Consider the following 23,699-nt stretch of genomic DNA (forward strand, 5'->3'; position numbering starts at 1 on the left):
GCTCGCTGCTGCAGCTCTGTCTGACCGCTGGCGGGGCCGTGTGACGGCAGCCGCTGGCATGATGAGATCCAGATGTTGCCTGGGATTTAAGAACGCGGCCATTTTCGTTAACCTTCACGCGCACGAAAATGTCTGCATTGTTTTGTTTGTTCGATTTTCATGTTTTACAGTAAACCAGGTCCATTTGGATATGTAAAATGCTGTAGGGTTGAGGAAAGCTGAAATAAACCTGACCTTTAGTTTGTCAATACACCAGCTATGTTACTGTAGTTTTCCTGTAATTAAATCGCCTAATCATAACTTGCGTTTTGATTTCATGATTCATTGCTTTGTATGGTAGGGGTTCCCATTTTCACTTATTTCAGTACATCCACCGTACGCACAACATGTCATTGCTTTAAAATCATACTGCCAGCAGTCGAACTGATGTAACAGATTTATCTGAGGTTAAGTTGCTACTAAGAAAAATATGAAAAACGGTTGTAACCAGACGGTCTCGGCTTCGGCTGGCTGCGGAAGCGCCTCTGTTGTATCCTTTAACAAAGCACCGATCCCATTTTCTCTCAGTAAACCTCCGGCTTTATAAATATCCACCATGCTAAAATATAATCCATGGAAATGCCACTGGATACGGATTTACTGAGCAATAAGTAATGAAATAGTAACTTCTATAATTACTGAAATATCCCCAACTCTGCGAAACAGCCATGTATTGAATAATATTGTCATGTAAAATAGCAATGCAAACTCAAACGCCTGTAAGGCTTTTTAAAAACTTTCCCAGAACTCGACGCACTCATTCTTCTCCGGCATTCTGAAGTAGCGCGGCGAATAAACGCGTTATTGGAGTGGCGTGATCGCGCAGTGAGGGGGTGCGCGCTGGCGCGGCGCTGTTTTTATCGCGCTGTCAGTGCGCCAGTTGTTTGGCTTCTGATGGTTGAGGGGCTACAAAGCGAGAGGTAAGGAAGACCTCGTTTTTCTCTAACTTCAGCGTTACCAGAGTGTCGGTAATTTAAGTGTTGGGAAGAAATGGGGTTGATAGAGTATTGTAATTTGAGGAGTATTTCTGGAGTACAGTTCATTGGTGTGGGTTGCTCGTCTCGTGATGCGCTGGCTCTTCTGCTCGGAGAAGGCTTGGTTCTAAAGTAGCTGCACACTAACAGGAAAAAAAAAAATATATGTATATATATCATGTTAAAATATTCGTTTGTATAGTGTCATACGTGTTAAATAGAAACTTTTTCCAGTGGTATGGGTTTTGTTTAGTGAAATGTTTAACGCAGCATTTTTGGGGACGTGGTGAGCACAATGGGCGCAGCTTCCATACGTGTGAGGAGCTGGTTGTCCTTTCCTTTTCGAGGCAAGGGCGCGTCCGAGTGTAGCGCCTTCGCAGGCTTTTTCCTGTGCGGTAAAAAGTGACGAATTTGACACGGTCCTCAAGATAAGATATTGACAGGCGAGAGAAACAGGTTAAACAATGAGGTGTATTAATGTCCTGCTGGGGAAACTACGATCCCTCACGTAAACAGACGCTCGTACACAAAACCCTGATAGTGACCAATTGATGACTTTGGGAAAAAGTAATGGGTTGATGTGCAAAGAAAAGATTCGTTCTTTCCAGAGGAAATTCACAACTCCCACATTTAAGCGACACTTTGTCTGAAGAAAGCGATCGTTGTGAACCCAGAGAAGGGGGTGGGTCCGTTTCCTTTCCATGACGAACAGATGTTCACCAGTATAACGCTGCTGCTCTTGTCCCAGTTTTCTATAATGTTATTCTTGCAGAAATTTACATGCACCAGGATGCATATTAGCAAAAATAACGAAATGTACAGTTGGGCGCTGTAAACAATTTGGGGGAAGCACGTGTTCAATGGCCACTGCGCGAATTTATGTGTCAGTTTGACATCACGATCTTATGAAGTTATGCAATGTCCCGCGGAGGAGACTTTCTTTTACACTTGATAAAATACACCACTGTACTCCAATCTGTAATATTCTGGCAATCTGTCGGATTACGTGGATAGGTGGCCACTATTCTTTGATGAGATATTAATGATCATGATTGCAAATAATTATATTTAGTTATATAATAGTGTAAGATGCAGTTCGTTTTACTTTTAAATCATGCTCCCATAATTTATTAGTGTTTTGGTGAGTTTCAAATATGTATGTTTTGTATATTTAAATGTTTTAATAACTTGAGTGTAGATCTCTGGCTTTTCAGAAATCAAAGGACCACAAGAAAGGTGAGACGGAAGAGGTCGCGGGCACTGGTGCCCTATTGCTTTAGCTCCGCGGCGCGTGCCAACAGCAGCTGGAAAGGAATTTGTGTCACGTGGCGGGCATTCGCGATTACGGTGGAGAACAAGGTTTGCAGTGATGGACTTTCTTATGAACGAATGCAAAGCAGTAAACTTCATTTGTATTGTGGACGACACGCGGGACATTTATTTGCCTTCACAAAAAGAATCAAACGAAGACCATAGCTGCACAACTGTGTAGGTGATTGATTCGTTTTCGTTTATTTAAGAATTAGCGAACAGTTACCAGAAGGCTAAGGTTTAAGAACGAGATGTGAAAGAAAGTGGCTTGTAGTACAGTGTCGTTTCCTCCGCACGCTGGAGAGCGCAGGTAAATTGTCGCTCCAAATCGCTCCTATCGCATCGTGCTGGAAACGTGATTTGCCGTCTGTCAGCGCGCTCTGTCGTACCTGCGGTTACTCCCGAACATAATATACCAGCAATGGAATTCCATTTCGTAGACTGAGAAAAATCGCAGAGTGGGGCAGGCCAACGGAGAACCGCTTTCCTTCCATTTGTTTTAGCAGTTTCATTGAAACTGATGGCATCGATGGCTCTAAACAAAAAATAAATAAATAATAATAAGCATCGCCTTTGGAAAAATGTTGTGTGAACGATTTTCTTTCTGCAATATTTAGTGGATCATGTTTGAAATGCTTGGAGTAATCCATAATAGAGAAATAAAATTTTCAAATTAAAAGGCATCTCATGCACATACCATAGAGCTGCCCTGACCACTGCTCCACACTGCTACCTTGATTTCCTCTCAACACCTTTCTCAGTGACACAGAAGTTAAGTCCTCTCTTATGCAAGTCCATAAGCATAGATACTCCACCATTTTTGGTGTGCTTTTCAGCTTTACTCTGCCAGAATCTCCCATTTCCCTGGAGATGCATGTCCTTCCAGTCCCTCCCCCAGTGCAGTATCCAGTACTAAACACTTATGTTTAGCTCCAGCAGCTTGGGAGTTGTGTGCTGGGACTTCCCCAGTGCTGTGCTGTTCTACAGGTCTGTAGGAATCAAACAGCCCCCCAGGGTAGGGGTGTGTCCTGCACAGTTCACAGTTCAGGAGCACATCCAGAGAATCCAAAGGGTGTGTTCAGCACATCCTAAAGGCAGGGAAGGGAAACCATAATCTTTGAGAGCAGCAATATCTAATCATTCAATACTGAAATCAACATCTGGATGGGAATTTAACTGATATATTGCCCTATAGCAGCAGTTTTTTACAGCAGTGTAGAGCACTGGCACTTTACAGTGAGGTGAATGGACTGGTTGTAGGTGTGTAATGGATTTTCTGGGATTACAGGGAGACAAAATGGACAGTTGTAGGATAATATTAAATGCTCCCTCTCCCCTTTCTCTCCCTTTTCTCTCTCTCCCTTTTCTCTCCCTTTTCTCTCTTTCTCCCTCTCCCTTTCTCTACCCTTTCTTTCCCTTTCTCTCCCCTCTTTCCCTTTCTTTCTCTCTCTCTCTCTCTCTCTCTCTCCCTCTCTCTCTCTTTCTTTCTCTCTCTCCCCTTTCTCCTCTCTCTCCCTCTCTTTCCCTTTCTCTCTCCCCTTCTCTCTCTCTCCCTCTCTTTCCCTTTCTCTCTCCCCTTCTCTCTCTCGCTCTCCCTCTCTCCCCTCTCTCTCCCTCTCCCCTTTCCCCCCCCTCCCCTTTCTTTCCCTCTCCCTTTTCTTTCTCTTTCTCCCTCTCCCCTTTCTCCCCCTTTTCTCTCTCTCTCTCCCTTTATCTTCCCTTTCTCTCCCCTCTTTCCCTTTCTCTCCCCTCTCTCTCCCTCTCCCCTTTCCCCTCTCCCCTTTCTCTCTCTTGCAGAGTGGGAGGAAGTAGCAGGGTTGTTTCTGGATCCACAGGGAGTTAAGAGATGGTGCTCCTTTTCCTGTAACCCCTTCCTACCCTGAGCTGATGTGATCAAATTTCTGCCCAATGATACTGTTCAGTTCCTGCCCCCTTCATTCTCGAGATATCTGTCTGATCTATACATAACAAAACAATGAGAAGACAGTGCACATATGGTTCTAATATGTGTTCTCTCTCAATATTTCTGCATACATTACAAATATTAGCATTATGGTGTGATTACAGACAGGCAGCTACTGTCATTATTTGTCAAATTAATCTTCATCACCCTCTTGTTCCATTAGTGAAGACCAACAAAACAGCCACGCCCTGGTTTTAGCTGGTGTTCAGCTCATCTCTTGCTGAACATGCAGTGGTATTGTGAGAGAGCACTGGAAAACATGTATTTACATCATATTTACACATATTTACATACATGTAATGAGTAAAATGTACAATATTCCCTTCATTTGATTGTTAGTCCCCCTTGTTTCACAGTGTAGGAGAGAGTGCGTTAGCCTCCTTTGTTTCACAGTGTAGGAGAGAGTGCGTTAGTCTCCTCCGTTTCACAGTGTAGGATAGAGTGCGTTAGCCTCTTCCGTTTCACACTGTAGGAGAGAGTGCGTTAGCCTCCTCTGTTACACAGTGTAGGAGAGAGTGCGTTAGCCTCTTCCGTTTCACACTGTAGGAGAGAGTGCGTTAGCCTCCTCTGTTACACAGTGTAGGAGAGAGTGCGTTAGCCTCCTCCGTTTCACACTGTAGGAGAGAGTGCGTTAGCCTCCTTTGTTTCACAGTGTAGGAGAGAGTGTGTTAGCCTCCTTTGTTTCACGGTGTAGGATAGAGTGCGTTAGCCTCTTCCGTTTCACAGTTGTAGGAGAGAATGCGTTAGTTTCCTCCGTTTCACACTGTAGGAGAGAGTGCGTTAGCCTCCTTTGTTTCACAGTGTAGGAGAGAGTGTGTTAGCCTCCTCTGTTTCACAGTGTAGGACAGACTGCGTTAGCCCCTTCCGTTTCACAGTGTAGGAAAGAGTGCGTTAGCCTCCTCTGTTTCACAGTGTAGGAGAGAGTGGCTGTCTGTGGCTCGCCAGGCTGTGCAATGCCTTTCACTCCTCTCTCTTTTTGTCTTTCTCTCTTTCCTTCCTCCTATTCCATTCTTTTATCTCTCTCTCTTTCTCTCTTTGCCCCTCCATTGCCTCTGTGTCTCTCTCCACCTTATCATACATCAAGAGCAGCTGCTTAATAAAAGGGTCTTTGTGATTTGGTGTGTAGTTTTACTTTGGATTCTTCCTCTCCACCCCCCACCCCCCATCCCCCCCCTTGTTCTCTCACTCTCTTCCTCCCCTCTGTCTCTCCTTCTCTGTCTGTATTTGAATGATCTCCCCCTCTCTAATTCACATTCATATTCACATGTGAGTTGTGAGTTCTGGTTTATCTGACGGAGGAGGATTCAGGATCTGGCCACCCGCTGAGCTCCATGAGACCTGTTAGTGCATTTCTGTAAAGTTGCAAATGTTCTTATAAAATCCAGGGAAAATATTTTGTTGGGCTTTTCTGTGAAGCTGATATTGGTTTCTGTAGAATTGGATTTGAATTGGGACTGTGTTTTTTTATGCAAATATGTATTCATATTTGTTATGCTATGCAAAACCTACTTTTCCCTCTTTAGGGTGTTTGTGGCTGAAGGTGGGACACTCACAGATTCATCTCTTCTACTCTCTTGTTTTGAGTAAAGCAGCACCTGATTCCCTGGCGTCAGGATTCCTTCTGAAACACCCTAACTGTGCATACTGTGCAAAATGCTGTGCATTACAGTGCAGATTCCCTGATAGAGGAGCCCTGTGTCTCTCTGTGGGGTGGAGCATAGTGAATGCTGATTGGGCTGGAGTTTCAGGCTGCTCCATCACTGTTTCCACTTCCTAACAGTAAATACTGTGCAGTCTCAGTCCTGCCTCGCTCTGCTCCCCTGTGCAGTCTCAGTCCTGCCTCGCTCTGCTCCCCTGTGCAGTCTCAGTCCTGCCTCGCTCTGCTCCCCTGTGCAGTCTCAGTCCTGCCTCGCTCTGCTCCCCTGTGCAGTCTCAGTCCTTCCTCGCTCTGCTCCCCTGTGCAGTCTCAGTCCTGCCTCGCTCTGCTCCCCTGTGCAGTCTCAGTCCTGCCTCGCTCTGCTCCCCTGTGCAGTCTCAGTCCTGCCTCGCTCTGCTCCCCTGTGCAGTCTCAGTCCTGCCTCGCTCTGCTCCCCTGTGCAGTCTCAGTCCTGCCTCGCTCTGCTCCCCTGTGTCAGACACTCCTCTGCTTTACTGCCGCGTCTGTTTGTTACATCACCCTCTACGTATGCGAGTTAAATATAGTTTACTGATATGAAATATTTACAGATCTTTTAATGTGTAAATAATGTGTCAGTAATATGTAATGCTGCAGGTGGCTGCTGACTCAGCTGCAGTTATTTTTGCAGAAGAACACCCTGCTGTCAGGGCTATAAGCATTTTTTCCTGTGCTTTAGCATATAATATGAGATGCTGTCAGGTTCTGTTGCTCCCAAATTCACATTTTTTTTAATTTTCTGAAAAGAGCATAGTGTTTCCAACTGGATCCATATAGAATTTTCTGTTGTTTTTATGAAGCTTGGTCAGCTCTTTGATTTTAAGGTATCTGTAATGACTTTGTTAATGACTATTCATTTATTGAATATGATGAAATTGTTTTTTCTTTGTCAAAATATTGCTAATTTCAATAAGTGATATAAATGGTAATAAACATGATTTATAGTGTTTGAATTTATTATTATTGTTGTTGTTGTTGCTGTTATATTTTTCTGACTGAAAGCTATCAGTCATTAATAAAAGTTCAGCACTGCTTATGGTTAGGTTTCAATTCAATTCAATTCAATTCATTTTTATTTGTATAGTCTTTTTTACAACACAAGTTATCACAAAGCAGCTTTATATTGTTCCCAGGCCTGAGACCCCCTGAGAGCAAGCCTAAGGCAACAGTGGCAAGGAAAAACTCCCTATCAGGAAGAAACCTTGAGCAGAACCGGGCTCAGAGGGGGAGCCCATCTGCTTCTGGCCGGCACTGGGCAGATACAGTTAAAGACAAGTTATACAATGTACTTTAAGACATTTACGATTGATCGACAATAGTAGTTAACAGCAGAGTGATTATAAGAATGTCTCCTAGGATGTCCGGTTCTTGGAACGCAGTTGGCTTTGATGGGCAGGGCAGTGAGGTAGCAGGACTTGAAATCGGGATGAGACGCTTGGGCTGCAGCTCCCGACAGGAGCCCGGAGCAGGGAATAGGAAGCAAACAGAAAACAGTGGTTAGTGGATGATAAGAACGGCAGGGATGTAGAACAGAGAGGCAGGACAGGAGGGGCAGAGAAAAAGGTGTGCAACAAGGAAAAGCCCCGGCAGACTAACATTATGGCAGCATACCTAGGGGACGGGAGGCAAGGGACCGGCATAGTCATGAGGGCGACCTTAAGACGGTCAGCACCAGATCACGGCACAGAGTCCATGATAAAGTGACAGCAATGACCACTTAGCCCACCAGAGACTCTATGATCCACGCCAGCACTGTTTTACAGATCAGAAGAGGTGCAGCTTTGTCTCCTGTAGCTGACAGTGTGAGCGCAGCCTGTTCTCTCAGGGCTGCCTCCTGCCTGTGGACTCAGCTGTGCTCTCTGAGGTTCTGCTGTGTCAATGTGCTTCTTTGTTTTGCATTTTCGCTGTGATCAGTTGGTCTGCCACAGTTGCGCCCTTTGTGGGGTCTGATAGTGCTTGGTAGTGCTGTGCCAGGGCTGCCTGGTGTTCATGGGTACTCACAGGTATATTAACAGTTAATATTGTGAGCATCAGGACTAACTACTGGATTGTTTTTGGAACATCTGATTTTTTGTTCTCTTGATATTTACTTTCTGTATTTTAAGCAGATCAAAAGCAAAGTGTCCCCAGGAGATCCTCTCCAAACTTTCCCTTCTTCCTCTCATTCACACTTTCCTTCTGCACTCTCTGCTTTCTCACATGAACCTTTTTCTGAAGTAGAGCTTGATAATTGTGTGAGGGGACACCACCAGATAAGGATCTGATGTGATTCATAATTTCCTTCAGTTATCTGTGGCTTCTGTCTCTTCCCCTTATAATAGGCCTTCATGTTGCTGTCATGCAAAGGTTCAGCTACTCATTGCTATTGGCTAATATTTGTCTCACCTGAGCTCCTTAAGCAGGTAGTACACCACCAATAAGTGACATTTTCCTGTCTTTCCAGCCTGTGTTGCAATTGTAGCCATGAGGTGCTTTATTTAATCAGTTTGACAGCTCCTGCATAATTTCAAATTTAGCAAAGAAACTCTTGATTTGCAAATTATTTTAAAACCAGGAATCAGAAGCCGAAGAAAAGCTGAACATGATATAGCATGTAAAGAATAAAATTAGAAGAACTGAGAACTGTTCAGTAATGGGTTTGAGCAGTGGTGTGTTGTTGTAGTGTACTGGTTGTGTAGTGTTATGATTGAACAGCTGTGTAGCAGTGTTTTGATGTAATATTGCAGTTATGTGATTTTGGTAAAGTAGTGTACCCATTGTGAAGTGGTATGGGAGAGTAACAGTATTGTAACAGCATACTGTTGCAGTTGTACTGATGTATAGTAGTGCAGAATTGAAGTTACAGTGTAGCATAGCAGCAGAGTTGTAATGCTGTGTTGCTGCTGTACAGTCTGCTTATCAGGATACATGCAGAAGAAACACAATTCATCTCCCACGTGTCAGATGTTTGCCTGAGGAATTTAGTAGTGCTGATGTTGTGAGGGTGGGGGGAGGTGTGGGGGGAAGTGTCTGGGGGGGCAGATGGTCACACCCTCCGGATTGGAATGTGTGTGTGTGTGTGTGGGGGGGGGGGGGGGGGGGGGGGCGTGTGCGTGTGCGTGTGTGTGTGCGTGCGTGCGTGTGTGTGCATGTGTGTGGTGAAACACTCTTAAAATGCAGAGATCAGGAAGGAGGGATGAGAGGGCAACATCATAATACAGAGAGGGAAAGGAGCCCAAGTTACAAAAGAACAGAGAGACTGTTTACTGGGGCTAGAGAGACTGAGAGAGAGAGAGAGAGAGGAAGAGAGAGAGAGAGAGGAAGAGAGAGAGAGAGGGGGAGAGAGACAGAGACAGAGACAGAGGCAGAGACAGAGAGAGGGGGGGGGAGAGACAGCGAGAGAGAGAGATGAGATGGGAATGGGGGATGCCAGGCCGAGGGAAGTGAGTTGTGAACGGTGTCATTGCTGAGGGGCGGGATGTTTGTCACGCTGAGCAGTTTACTCTAATTATATCTCATCAAATGTCTCCCTGACAACCCTCAACCACACACAGTCATGCGCACTCACACACACACACACACACAGTCATGCGCACTCACACACACACACACACACAGTCATGCGCACTCACACACACACTCACACACACACACACACACACACACACACACAGTCACACACGCACGCACACACAGTCACACACGCGCACTCAGACACACACACACACACACACGCACAGTCACACATGCATACAATCACATGCACTCACACACGCACGCACGCCGTCACACACTCACACATGCACACAGTCACATGCACACAGTCACGCACACTCACACACATACACACGCATACACATACACATGAACACACAGTCATACACCCACATGGTCACACACACACTCACAACATGCACACATAACTGTGCACATAAATGTGCACACACATGTAAACATATACTTCTCACTCACAGAAACACACACTCTCAAACACACTGACTCACACACTGTGAAAGAGCTTTCCTGTGTGTATGTGCATGTGTTTTTCACTGAGTCAATGGCCATGGCTTGTAAAATACCAAGTGAATTTTGTCAATGTTTCCAAGCGCCCTACTTTTACCCAAACAAGGGAGCACAGAAACCGGCAGCTCTCAGACTAAGTAATGTCATAAGATCAGCTGTGTGTGCTAGGGGAGAGGGCAGGGAGAGGGAGAGAGGAGGAGGAGAGAGGGAGGAGGAGAGAGGGAGATAGGGAGATCCTAAAGAAATCTACAGTACATGTTAATTTCAGGCATACTCAGTGGCCACAGCAAAACCTGACTAGCCAATCAGAACAGGCCATGCGATCACTAAAGCTTGGTGGAGGTTGAGACAGTGACCCCATCTATTTTACTGTCTCAGTCATTTTCATTATAGATAAAAAATTCTAATTCCTAACCTTAACCCTAAATTCTGTACACCTTCTGAATGTGTCCTCAAAATAAATAAAATGCGTTTGGTTACAGACGCTTGTCTGCCTGAGAGGCATTGGGCAGATCAAGGGGCAGACTGCACTCAGCTTTGTTTCATTGCTCTTCAACAGTCTGTGTGTAACAGTTGTGGATGAGTGTTGTTACATGCTTGATACTTGTATGTGACATTTATTCCGTTTGTATGTGTTTATTCTATTTGTGCGTAATTGTGCATGATTGTGTGTTGGAGTGTGTCTGTGACTATGGTTAGGGTGTCTCTGTGAGTATGGTTGGAGTGTGTCTGTGAGTGTGATTGAGGTGTATCTGTGAGTGTGGTTGAAGTGTAAGTGTGTCCGTGAGTATGGTTGGGGTGTGTCAGTGAGTGTAGTTGGGGTGTGTCAGTGAGTGTAGTTGGGCTGTATCTGTGAGTATAGTTGGAGTGTGTCTGTGATGTAAAAATCAGTAGCAATACCTGTGGAACTGTGAATAAGAATTGGCGCAAAGTCAAAGAAATTATTCTCAACCCCCAGTATAAATTCATTCATGGTGCGGGGGCTGGGGGTATGTAGCGAAGGGCGAGAGCAGTCACCCCACCCGGCCTTGAACCCGGGTCTACGGGGTACCAAACATGCGACTTGCCAAAGAGCCAGGCTCGTTGGTATGGCAGTCAGAGCACATACTCAACCATAGTGACGGCACTCTGTCACACTGCCCTCCCCTTTGGGGAGCACACCCATGCGCTTCACGCACCATGGCGTCCCTCATACATTCTCTTGCTGTACTTCTCCCACCCCAGGGTGCCCCACTCACCAGTGCTTCACCCATCTCTGGGGTCCCTCACACACCGGGGTTAACTGAACCTGGAGGTCCCTCATATGGCTCACACACCGGGCACGCCTCCGATGGCCTCGTGGCAAGCCATCCCACTCTGACACCATTTGTAGCGAAGGGCAAGAGCAGTCGCCCCGCCCAGCCTTGAACCCAGGTCTACGGGATACCAAACATGCGACTTTGACCGCGACGCCAAAGAGCCAGGCTCGTTGGTATGGCAGTCAGAGCGCATACTCCGTAGTGACGGCACTCCGTCACAGTGTGTCTGTAGGACTCTTTCCTCTGGCTGTTCTCAGGCACCTTGCTATTCATCAGCTGAGTTTGTCTGATGTGCCAGTGCCAGTCCTGCAATGCATGCCCGCTCCACTGTAGCACTGAGTGACTCCGATTGTGCATCTGCATCAGCTCTCCTGCAGAAAGCAGAGGTTATCATGGTGAGACAAGATACGTTTTTAGCCTAGACTTAAAGGCGGAGAGAGAGTCTGCTCTCCGAACCTTGGTGGGTAGATTGTTCCACAAAAGAGGGGCTTTCAAGTAAAAATCATATTCTCCCATCAAGTTCCCATCAAAAGCCCAATGCCATTCAGTGCTGTAGTGCCATTAGGCTGTTTCGTCCTTTGCACCCAGTTTTAAGAAGTTGGTTAAAATGCCTGTTTGTCAGCATATGCATCTGTGTGCACGACTGTTTTTGAAGCATTTTCAGGGTGAAACCACTGTGAGCTTGCTTTGCAGGTGTATGAAAGCTGGTTTTCCACATGCACACAGATAACTCAGTGTGAAACAGCCATTTTTGAGTGGAAGCAGAAGAATAATCGATTTTGTATAAATTTCAAAAACTTTCAAACACACTGGTATGTAATGTACAGCATCTATTCTGGTTGAAAAACTTAAGGATTTGTACTGTGTTGGAGGGTTTCTGCTGTAGTAACATCTGTTAATTGTGCTCTACTGTGTCAAGCAGTGCTAATCCCTGTTAAACTGTGTTGTGCTGTGTTTAACTGTGCTGTACAGTTATTGTAGCATTTGAAATGTTTGATAAAATAGTTACTGAATACATTTCTATGCAAGTGTGTGTTTTTGGGAGTTTCTTTATTTGGCCCAAATGACCTGATTGTCGTCTGAGAGAGATGGAAATAGAGAAGGCAGAATAGCGAAAGACAGAGGGAGAGATAGTGAGAGAGATGGAGGAAGAGAGGGAGACAGACAGAAAGAGGCAAATAGAGAGAGGGAGGAGGAAGGGAGAGAGAACGAGAGAGCTTTCCTCTCTGCTTATATATAGAACCTGTATGTTTCACAAATGATTCCAAATAAGGATGTGACTCACAGCCTTGAGCTGCTGGAATACACAGACTGTCCCTCTGGCTCCTGTTGTCTGTGAAAGACAGCATACAGAACCTCACAGTTACAGGACCTCACAGGTCCACACAGTCATGCATACAGAACCTCACAGTTACAGGACCTCACAGGTCCACACAGTCATGCATACAGACATTCCCTGTGACTTCTCTTCTGTTTGAGACACACAAAACAGAGAAACATTCAGTAAAGTACAGCAACACAGATAAAGACACAAACAAATACAGACATAAATTAAAGGAACACAGAAATCAATAGAAAGAAACAGAGGTGTTACCTGTAAAATTGCCATTAAAACATTAAAACATGTTTGAGGACACATACTGTATATTTCTATGGAGACATCCAACGTACTTGATTTGACAATTAGTGTAAAACATCACTCCAGGAATCATCCTTCATCATTTCTTCGTCACTGGGCAAGAGCATATGAATTATCAATTTATGTATCAGTGTCAACTCTGGGTTCAAATTCGCACTTTAGAATTATGGATCCAGTTCTCTAATGAATATGCAGTGGTTTTTAATGTGGACTTAAGTGAATAACTTAAAATGTAACCAATGATATGTCTTTCCTCCAGGTGAGACTGTGAGGTGAGGGTGTTAGAGATTCCACAGCGGTAACATGGCTCAGGTGATCCATATGGACTCCAGCTTCCCAGGTAAAGCCTCATAATCTGGACTCTGCTGTGTTACATTTAGTTTTTCCTGTAAACTATTCAAAGCCCTTTATCAGCCACTACTGAAAGGGTAGTCAGATGGCAAGTGAACTTGCACATTTTTACGCTTTCATGCAAGGCTGGGCTTGTTATTGCCAAATGTGCATTTTGCTTATCTCACTGTGACACATCCACGCACTCCCGGTCCCCGGTTCACTACAGTAAGCTGGGTGCTCATTGGGGGATAGGTGCTGCTCCACCCAGCATCCCAGCAACTTGCAAATGCCTGACTGAAGACAGAAGAAACATGTAAGGGAGCCCTGGTGGACCTATACATTCCCATCCCCTGTGCTATGAAAGCAGTTTGTTCTGCTGCTTTGCCATCCTGGTTATTGGTAATGGATGACACAGATGTTTTGGAACCTGGGCTGCAGGGCTTATGTTGTGTTCAAAGTAAACATCTCACTGATTGAGCCTCTCAGGACCCTGTGAGAATGCAGCTTCTAACAGGCAGTCCAGTTAATAGCCTTTGGGTTATTGTGTATCTATACCCCTCTTCTTTGAATATCTCTGTAACACACTGTATCATGAGTTTCTGCCGAAACTCTCACCTCTTCCCACAGGGAAGTCCACCACCCCCCTCCCCCACTCCCTCCTGGGAAAGGAGGAGCTACCATACTCTGTAGAGACCCCTTACGGCTATCGCCTGGACCTGGACTTCCTCAAGTATGTCAATGACATTGAGAAAGGCAATACCATCAAGAAGGTGCCGATCCAGCGGCGGCCGCGCTACGGCTCGCTGCCGCGAGGCTACGGCTACGCCGGCTCCTGGTGGACATCCACCGAGTCGCTGTGCTCCAACGCCAGCATGGACAGCCGCCACTCATCCTTCTCCTACTGCGCCCCGGGCTACTTGGGCTCCCGGCCCGCTGCGGGCGGGGCCTTCAGGCTCGGCTCTGCGCATGTGGAGAAGACACTGCTGGACGCGCGGAAGAGGCTGGAGGAGGAGAAGGAGGGCCGCAGATTCGCCAACCTGGGCAGCACACGCAGCAGTGTGGCAGGATCCACCAGTTCCCTGTCCGGCGCCTACAGCACCGGCCGTGCTCAGGGCGCAGCTCATCACACCCCCCTGAGCTCGGGCCTGTCCACACCTGTCTCACCTACACCTGCACACCTGCAACACGTGCGCGAGCAGATGGCTCAGGCTCTGCGGAAGATCCGGGAGCTGGAGGAGCAGGTGAAGACCATCCCCCTGCTGCAGGTGAAGATCTCAGTGTTGCAGGAGGAGAAGCGGCAGCTGAGTGTCCAGCTTAAGAGCCAGAAGTTCCTGGGCCACACTCTGGGGTTTGGGAAGAGCCGCCACCAGGGGGAGCTCTACATCCACATCCCAGAGGAGGAGGCTCTATCTCCCACCACCTCTGAGGGTTACAGGCAAGCTTTGGGCTGTGAGATTGAGGACACGGTGATCGTGGGGGCAGCAGCTCAGAGCAGCAGGAAGGAGGTACGCTCTATCGGAGTGGGGCCAGAGCTGGAGCGGGGGTGCCAGCAAGTGGGGGTTGGGGTTCAGGAGCAGGACCTGGGGCTGGTGCCAGAGACGGAGGTACTGAGGAGCCAGGTGGGGCAGCTGGAGATGCAGCTGAAGAGAATCCTGCAAGAACTGTGGGCAGCACAGAGTGAGAGAGACAGGCGGTCCCCACGAGCACACTGTGCTGTCAGAGCTACCAGCATGGGCCTGCAGGACCCAGCCACAGTGTCAGGGCTGCGGACAGTGCTCAGCTTTACCCAGCAGCCCCAGCAGTGGAAGCAGAGGACTGTGGGAATCCAGGTTTATACTCTGGAGCACCCCACTCTGCTGAGGGCAGAGAGATGCAGCTTTCGATTACGGGCACACGGTGACACTGCCCAAACCCTGCCCACAGACACTGCCCAAGCCCTGCCCACAGTCACTGCCCAAGCCCCGCCCACAGCCACTGCCCAAACCCTGCCCACAGACATTGCCCAAGCCCTGCCCACAGTCACTGCCCAAGCCCTGCCCACAGACACTGTCCAAGCCCTGCCCACAGTCACTGTCCAAGCCCTGCCCACAGTCACTGCCCAAGCCCGGCCCACAGTCACTGGCCAAGCCCCGCCCACAGTCACTGGCCAAGCCCCGCCCACAGTCACTGCCCAAGCCCCACCCACAGTCACTACCCAAGCCCCGCCCACAGTCACTGGCCAAGCCCCGCCCACAGTCACTGCCCAAGCCCTGCCCACAGTCACTGTCCAAGCCCTGCCCACAGTCACTACCCAAGCCTACCCCACAGACACTGCCCAAACCCCGCCCACAGACACAGCCCAAGCCCCGCCCACAAAAACTGGCCCTGACTTGTCCATAGAAATTGGCCAGACCCCACCCATAGAGACTGATCCCACCCTGCCCATAGAGACTGGCCTGACTCCGCCCATAGAGACTGGCCCCGTCCCGCACATAGATACTGGCCTGACTCTGTCCATAGAGACTGGCCCTGTCCTGCCCATAGATACTGGCCTAACTCTGCCCATAGAGACTGGCCCCGTCCTGCCTATAGATACTGGCCTGCCCAGAGATATTGACCCCGTCCTGCCCATAGATACTGGCCTGCCCAGAGATATTGACCCCACCCCACCCACAGAGAGTAGCCCTGCCCTTCCTATACACGCTGTCCCCTCCCTGCCCATAGAGGCTGCCCCAGCCCCACCCATAGACACAGGCCCCATCACAGAGACTACCTTCCCAGTCTGTCCCCAAACCTCCCTGGAGTGCAGAGGGTATGAAGAAACCCTGCAGACTGAAGGTAAAATGATTACACCTGTCTTGTGTGTGTGTGTGTGTGTGTGTGTGTGTGTACATGTTTTTCTCTGAGAATGAAGTTAGTATCCACCATTAAGCACTGTTTTTTGAGTGACTGTAATATACCATTACATGCTGTATGTGTAATGGTGTGTGAACTGTGGTGTTGTCTCCATTAACTGTTCTCTGTGTCACAGTGGCTCTCGCCTTTCTTTCTGCCTCTAGCAGTCTGTTTTAAGCAACTTCGAGAGGTCCTTCAGAAGAGCGATGTGTCCACTTCAATGCCTGTCTCCAATCCTGGCATTGCTATGGAGACAGTCTGTGATCAGAGATTAAAGGAGCATCAGGATGCCCCCTTGCAGACAGCCGTGGAGGCAATACAATCAGAGGACACATCAAAGCCAGGTGGGTGATATTCAGTGGGAGAGAAATCCTTTTGATGACATTTCACTATTCCCAGCATGAACCGAACAAATTACACAAAACTTTGGCCATATATAACCACAACACTCTGTGATAACAGTCTGTAGCTTTTGACAGTCTATAACCATAACCCATAACTGTATATGTGCAGATTAGGGGAACCCTTGTCTTGGTAAAAAGATGCACTCTGCTTAGGGGAACCCTTGTCTTGGTAGAAAGATGCACTCTGCTTTTCTGCTTTTCTCTCCTGTTACTGTGTCTTGCAGCCTCAAGAAGGCGTCCACTGCGATCCATCATGAAGAGAAGAGCAGAGGGGCAGGCTCCCTCTCCTTCAGCTAAGAAAAACCTGCAGTTTATTGGGGTCAATGGGGGGTGAGAGTACAATGCACTGTGTTATCTTAAGCCCCTTTCAGACATGCACTGCAACCCTGAACTTATCTAGACATTGCACGGAGGAGCTGTAGTTGAGAACGCAAAAGTCCGAATCAGTTGGACCAGACATTAAACAGACTTTGCCCTGCCAGCTCCCTAGTACAAAGTCAGAGTAATGTCCGATTGAGTCCATGTGTGAATAGAACAGGTCATTGTCCAGAGAATTCACAGTGAGTGAGTGGGCATGTTGATGATGTTTCTATGCGCCTGGCGCGAAACCGGAAGAATACAAACATCTGCTTCGCACTCTTTTCTGCTCGCCTGTACATTGCTTTCCACTCTTTCGTTGATATTGCGGATATGTCCAAATAAATGTTATTTTGAGTCCAACGATCGTTAAAAAGATAGTTAGCTATAGTTATACTGCCAAAACTTGTCTCTTACGATGATTAATAACATGGTTAGTAGTTTATTATCTGGTTAGCTGTAGCTAAGTAATAGTGGTAGGTACAGTGAGATAGGTGAACTGGTGACTTAACATTACATAGCAAACAACAAAAACTTACCTTCCTGTTATAATAAATGTATAATTAATAATAAATTATGTGTACTGGTAGCACCATTTGGATGGCTATGTGTGGTTTTTTTTTAAGAGGCTACCCAAAAGTATAATAGCTATGTTCGCCTTCTCCTCCTCCGTGCCACATTATGTGCCTGTACCACTGAAAGGTAACACATTGGAAAAAAAAAAAACCTGAAAATACTTCAACTCGTAAATACTTTTCGTGAACTCGTCAATACTCACTCGTGTGAATGCAAGTGGCGTCTAACTGGAAAATACAACAAAGAAATCTGGACGTTTCTAAACTCGCAATGATTTGACGCGACAATGTAACATACTAAAAATGTAATGATTAATGGTCACATACTGGGTACTACACTGAAAAACAGCATGCAGTATACAATATATACTTGTGTAGTACGCAGTACACGGTATACAGCAGGCGGTTTCAAATACAGCCACTGCGATTTCTGCAGCGTACTTTTTACATCATGTCCTGCCTCCTGCACGCTCTACCCAGGCGCTGCCCCTCACCTAAACCAAACAGAGTATTTCCAGTTGGTGAGAACACATCTGACACGGGCAATCTCCTGTTGTGTGCTACATTTGTGAAAGGGAAACTCTGTTCATATGTGAAAACGGCTTTAGAGTGTGTGTTTCACTGTGTCACGGTGCATTTTACCGGTGTGTTTTATTGCAGGTTGTGTTTTCCACTGTATTTTGTACCTCAGGTATGAGTCTACATCTTCAGAGGAGAGCAGCAGTGAGGACAGTGATGTCAGTGAATATCATGAGGTCACCCAGAGACTCCCTGAATGTCCACTTCAGCATTCAAAGGATAGATCCACTGTTTCTCATACAGGGAGTTCCACTGAGTCTCAGCAGGGTATCACCCAATCACCCTCCACAGAACAGGCAACCCAGCAGGTTATCAGCCAATCACCATCCACAGAACAGGAAACCCAGCAGGATATCAGCCAATCACTATCCACAGCACAGGCAACCCAGCAGGTTATCAGCCAATCACCATCCACAGAACAGGCAACCCAGCAGGATATCACCCAATCACCATCCACAGAACAGGCAACCCCGCCGGTTATCACCCAATCACCATCCACAGAACAGGCAACCCAGCAGGTTATCACACAATCACCATCCACACAACAGGCAACCCAGCAGGTTATCACACAATCACCATCCACACAACAGGCAACCCAGCAGGATATCACCCAATCACCATCCACAGAACAGGCAACCCAGCAGGATATCACACAATCACCATCCACAGAACAGGCAACCCAGCAGGTTATCACACAATCACCATCCACACAACAGGCAACCCAGCAGGATATCACCCAATCACCATCCACAGAACGGGAAACCCAGCAGGATATCACCCAATCACCATCCACAGAACAGGCAACCCAGCAGGATATCACCCAATCACCATCCACAGAACAGGCAACCCAGCAGGATATCACCCAATCACCATCCACAGAACAGGCAACCCAGCAGGATATCACCCAATCACCATCCACAGAACGGGAAACCCAGCAGGATATCACCCAATCACCAATTATAGACTTACCAATGCCACAGATTTCCACTAAATCACAAACCCCAGCCCAAGAATCCCAGGAGAGTATGACCCAATCACAATACACAGACCCTGCACCTCACCAGTGCACCAGCGAATCACCAGTGATGGACCATTCATGTATAATCGAGTCTCCATCACCAGACTCCCCCTTCCAAGAAGCTTCTATTCAATCAGCGGATGAGCCTTCCCCTAAACAAGGCACTGCCCAGCCAGCAAGCTCGGCCCCTGCTGCCCTGCGGAAAACCCAGGGACAGCCAGGTGTAAACTCCAGTTCCACCCAATCTGTCACCCAGGAAAGCAGGTACAGGATATGAAGTAACATATGTAGTGTGTGATTTCAAGTTCAGCATTATTGTTATTATTATTATTATTGAAAACAATAATGTGGGGGTTTTGCAGTGTTATTTATGGATGGGGTACCTAAACTGAACCGAATACCCAGCTGTATAAATGGATGTGTAGACAGACGTATGAAACTGTAAGCTATGTAACTCTAGATAAGAGCATCTGTTAAGTAAATGTTTTGTACAATATGACTCTTTTAAAAGTGCACTTTTTGTGTTACAATATGCATTTCCCTGTTGGTCAGTTACAGTGCCAGTTCTCAAGTGTGTATTTCAGTAACATTACAGAGGCTCTTCCTCCCAAACCTCCAGGCTGGAGTTGAGTGACAGTCTGATGGCAGCTCTCCTGGCCTTGCAGAAAGCTCTGAATGAATCTAATGCCTTCGCCCAGCAGGAGGCGGTATGCTCTGTGTTTCAGCTGACTGCTGCTACCTTTTTAACCATTTTCTAAACTGTAATTCATAGCACTTTTCTAGCTTACATTCCACATATCCTTTTACACAGTGAGACCATTACGTCACATTGCTACCCACTATTACAGCGCGTTCACAGTAAATCCTACAACCTGAATTATTTTGTATTAATTACTTGTATAAATTGTATTAATTAATTGTATGAATTACTTAGATATTTCTCATAAATTTCTAAAAGCCTTGTATAAAATAACTTTGATATCTGCTGTCAGCCATTTAGCGGTTTCAGCCGAGGGAGGAATGTGGTTTCTGTAATACAGCGGGCAGATGGCCTGCCCTGTTAACCTGTGCTTTTGCATTTAAGCTTGGCTGCAAAAAATAAAATAACTCAGCAATTGAGCTAGAAGCTGAGCCAAACAACTAAATATGAGAAATTAAACAGAATAAGAAGTAACTATTCATATGGTTTACATTACATTTTTGATTCAACATTTTGTGAGTTAAAGATATACAACTATCGCTGCAATCCATCATGTTGTTGGAGAGAGCACTTCTTTATTTTGGAGCAAAAAGAGGCACTAGATGCTGCTACATGTAGTGAGACTTCAGAGCTTCAGAGAAAACCAAGGCAGGGCCAAACTGCGAGCAACATGAAAAATCTCTCTCAGTTTAATTTCAGTTTAAATCTGAGCACAGGTTTACAGCATTGCAGTTATATCACAGTGTATCAGAGGCGTTTCTAGCTATTGAAAAGCTCAGGGGCTAAGTCAAGTTTGCCTGGGGCTTGTCTTTGTTTTTTTTTGAAGTGAGATCCGCATCGGTAGGTTGGGGAGGTTATATCTATCTTTATAATAAATAAATATTATCACACCTTCTGATGCTGCAAGTCAAGTTTTTCTCTGTTACACAGTCTGTCTGTTTTGCTATAAACACCTCCTTTTTCAGGGCAAAAATATTCGGGGCTAGCTTAAAATATTCGAGGCTATTAAAATATTCTCCTTCCCTCCCTCCCCTCATCCCTCTCTCCTTTCCTCCCCCTAATTCCTCTCTCCCTCTCTCCACAGAGGTCAGCCTACACCTTGGTGTTGCAGGAGTGGCTGCGTGTATCCAGTCATAAGGCAGCCAACGTGGGCGTGGTCAGGGCCTACATGGATGCCTTTGCCACCATCTCCGCTCAGCTGCTGGAGTTCGTGATCAACATGGCCGATGGCAACGGAAACACAGCCCTGCATTACACAGTGTCTCACTCCAACTTCCCTGTGGTCAGACTACTGCTGGACACAGGTTAGTGTGTGATTGTGTTTCTGCGTGCATGTGTGTGAGAGAGAGAGGGAGTTTGAGAGTATGTGTGTGTGTGCACGTACATGCTACTGGTGTTATCTGTTATCTGTCTGTACAGGTCACTGTAATGCAAATAAGCAGAACAAAGCTGGATACACAGCCATCATGCTGACTGCACTGGCTGCATTCCATTCGGACACTGATCTGCATACTGTGCTACAGCTGCTGCACACAGGAGATGTCAATGCCAAGGCCAGCCAGGTGCGCCCTCTGCTGGCACCGCACACCATTGTTTTGCAAAGACACATACACAGTACAACCTGCCACACACAAGGAAAGACTACTGCTCTTTTATAAATTTCACCTGGTGAAATATTTCAAAAAATGTGCAAGATCTATGTTGAATTAAAATCGTCCTTCCTTCTAAACTGACAAAATGAGTATTATTTTTCTTCATTCAGCAAAAAGATAGATTTTCTTTGAATAAACTAGTGGATAATAGACACATTGGATACTAGTCACCATACTTAGTCATGTTGACATGCAGATATTGGTTTAATAAAAAATGTAGTGTTGGTGTGAGTATTACTACATTTCTCCAACTATAAATGTACACACATTGTGGCTTTGTACCTGTTGTTGGATTTTGGTATCTACTTAACCTTTTACAATGTTAATAAAAAAGACATTAACATTCATGCCTTTTTGTTCATGGATGATAAATGGCATCTTAATATGAGATTGCGCTAAGGCTGCTGTCTCGTAGGCAGGACAGACGGCTCTCATGCTGGCTGTCAGTCATGGGCGGGGAGACATGGTGGGGGCGTTGCTGTCCTGTGGGGCAGAGGTCAACATTCAGGATGAGGACGGTTCCACGGCGCTCATGTGTGCCTGTGAACACGGCCATGTGGACATCGTGCGGCAGTTACTGGCAGTCCCAGGCTGTGATGCCACTCTCACAGACAACGTAAGCAGCAGAGAGGTTTCCCATCTAAATAACCCTGACCCACTCTCACATATAATGTAAGCAACAGAGAGGTTTCCCATCTAAATAACCCTGACCCACTCTCACATATAATGTAAGCAACAGAGAGGTTTCCCATCTAAATAACCCTGACCCACTCTCACATATAATGTAAGCAACAGAGAGGTTTCCCATCTAAATAACCCTGACCCACTCTCACATATAATGTAAGCAACAGAGAAGTTTCCCATCTAAATAACCCTGACCCACTCTCACATATAATGTAAGCAACAGAAAGGTTTCCCATCTAAATAACCCTGACCCACTCTCACATATAATGTAAGCAACAGAGAAGTTTCCTTTTCCCCTTTAATGAACTCTCACTCACACACAGATAACATGGACATCAGCATGGTTTCTCTTTCTCTAACTATGACCCACACACACAGAGTTTCTCCCTGTCCTCTGATTGTGTTTTCCCCTATCTTCCTGCTCCAGGATGGCAGTACCGCCCTGTCCATTGCCCTGGAGGCCTGTCACAACGATATCGCAGTTCTGCTGCACGCTCACCTCAGCTTCACCAAGCCACCCTCTCCTGTGAGTCCAAACTTTCTCAGAGCTTGAAGAGGTTAAAATTTATCAGGTAGTTAGTCACATTATGTTGAGCTACAATACCAGTCAAAAGTTTGGAACACATTTTAGAATAATAGTAAAGGCATAAAAACTAAAATGAAATGACACAAATGGAATTATGCTGTGACCAAAATACTGTTATAAACAAAAATTATGTTATAATCAAAATTATGTTGACAGTGGCTCAGGAGATAGAGCAGTCGACTAGGTATTGGAAGGTCCCTGGCTCATCCTGGCAGAGTGTCGAAGTGTCCTTGAGCAAGACACTGAACCCCCAACAGCTCCCAGTGGCCAGTTGGTAAGCCTGTATAGCAGCCTCTGCCACTGGTAGGTAGATGTGAGGCATATAACTGTAAAGTGCTTTGAGTATTCAAATGAGTAGAAAAGCGCTATATAAATGCAGTCCATTTACCATTTATTTACCATTTTATATTCTTCAAATATAAAATAGCCAAAAAAAATTTTTTTTAAAGAAATTCATATATAGGCATCAGTTTCACTATTTATATTTGTCTAAGGAACAAATTTCAAGCATGTAAGTGTAAGTCTTTAAATCAAAATGTCTTTGAATGGATGTTTCCTTAATCAGGTGTGTCCAAACTTTTGAGCGGTACTGTATAAGAGTATATTAACAGAATAGGCGTTAAAGCTGTAGTGCTATACACTGTACACACAACTGTTTCAATATACAGCTTATTCACGGTATTTGTTCAACACAAGGCAGCACGGAGCACTAAGGCTATGGTTATTCTCTCCCTTCACACCAGGTGGCAGCAAGGAGTCCTCCAAGTAATTCTGCTGGTGAAACTAAGTAACTCCAGCATCCAGTGCCTCTGCTCCGTCCCTGTGTGTGTGCATGCTGGTTTCCATATGTGTGAGTGTCCGAGGGAATGACTATCCTGGTGCTTGGGATTACGCTTGTGTGGTATAACAAACAGACTGTATGACTCAGAGTGCAAGTTTCTTATAAAATGTTTAGGGAGATGCTTCTGTGGGCTTTCAACCCTGTAAGCATGAATACAGATCTAATTTGAAGAAGGTGGTAATGTCAGGACAACAT

General features: G+C 46.1%; 1 protein-coding gene across 2 annotated transcripts; it reads left to right on the plus strand.

The window, feature by feature from the left end:
- Positions 1–890: 890 nt before the first annotated feature.
- On the plus strand, positions 891–23,699 carry LOC118795145 (KN motif and ankyrin repeat domain-containing protein 2-like). 2 transcript variants are annotated; one of them, XM_036553520.1, is made up of 12 exons: positions 891–959; positions 13,161–13,241; positions 13,862–16,051; positions 16,273–16,452; positions 16,737–16,842; positions 18,136–19,305; positions 19,661–19,748; positions 20,826–21,045; positions 21,161–21,303; positions 21,809–22,009; positions 22,505–22,603; positions 23,407–23,699. In XM_036553520.1, exons 2-12 carry the CDS (start codon positions 13,205–13,207, stop codon positions 23,452–23,454), a joined length of 4,482 nt encoding a protein of 1,493 aa, XP_036409413.1. In that variant the 5' UTR covers positions 891–959; positions 13,161–13,204; the 3' UTR covers positions 23,455–23,699. The 2 variants fall into 2 exon arrangements, with proteins under 2 accessions (XP_036409413.1, XP_036409414.1); XM_036553521.1 differs by having other exon boundaries at positions 16,276–16,452.

The sequence above is a fragment of the Megalops cyprinoides genome, chromosome 19 (assembly GCF_013368585.1).
Source record: "Megalops cyprinoides isolate fMegCyp1 chromosome 19, fMegCyp1.pri, whole genome shotgun sequence".
Classification (NCBI taxonomy): domain Eukaryota; kingdom Metazoa; phylum Chordata; class Actinopteri; order Elopiformes; family Megalopidae; genus Megalops; species Megalops cyprinoides.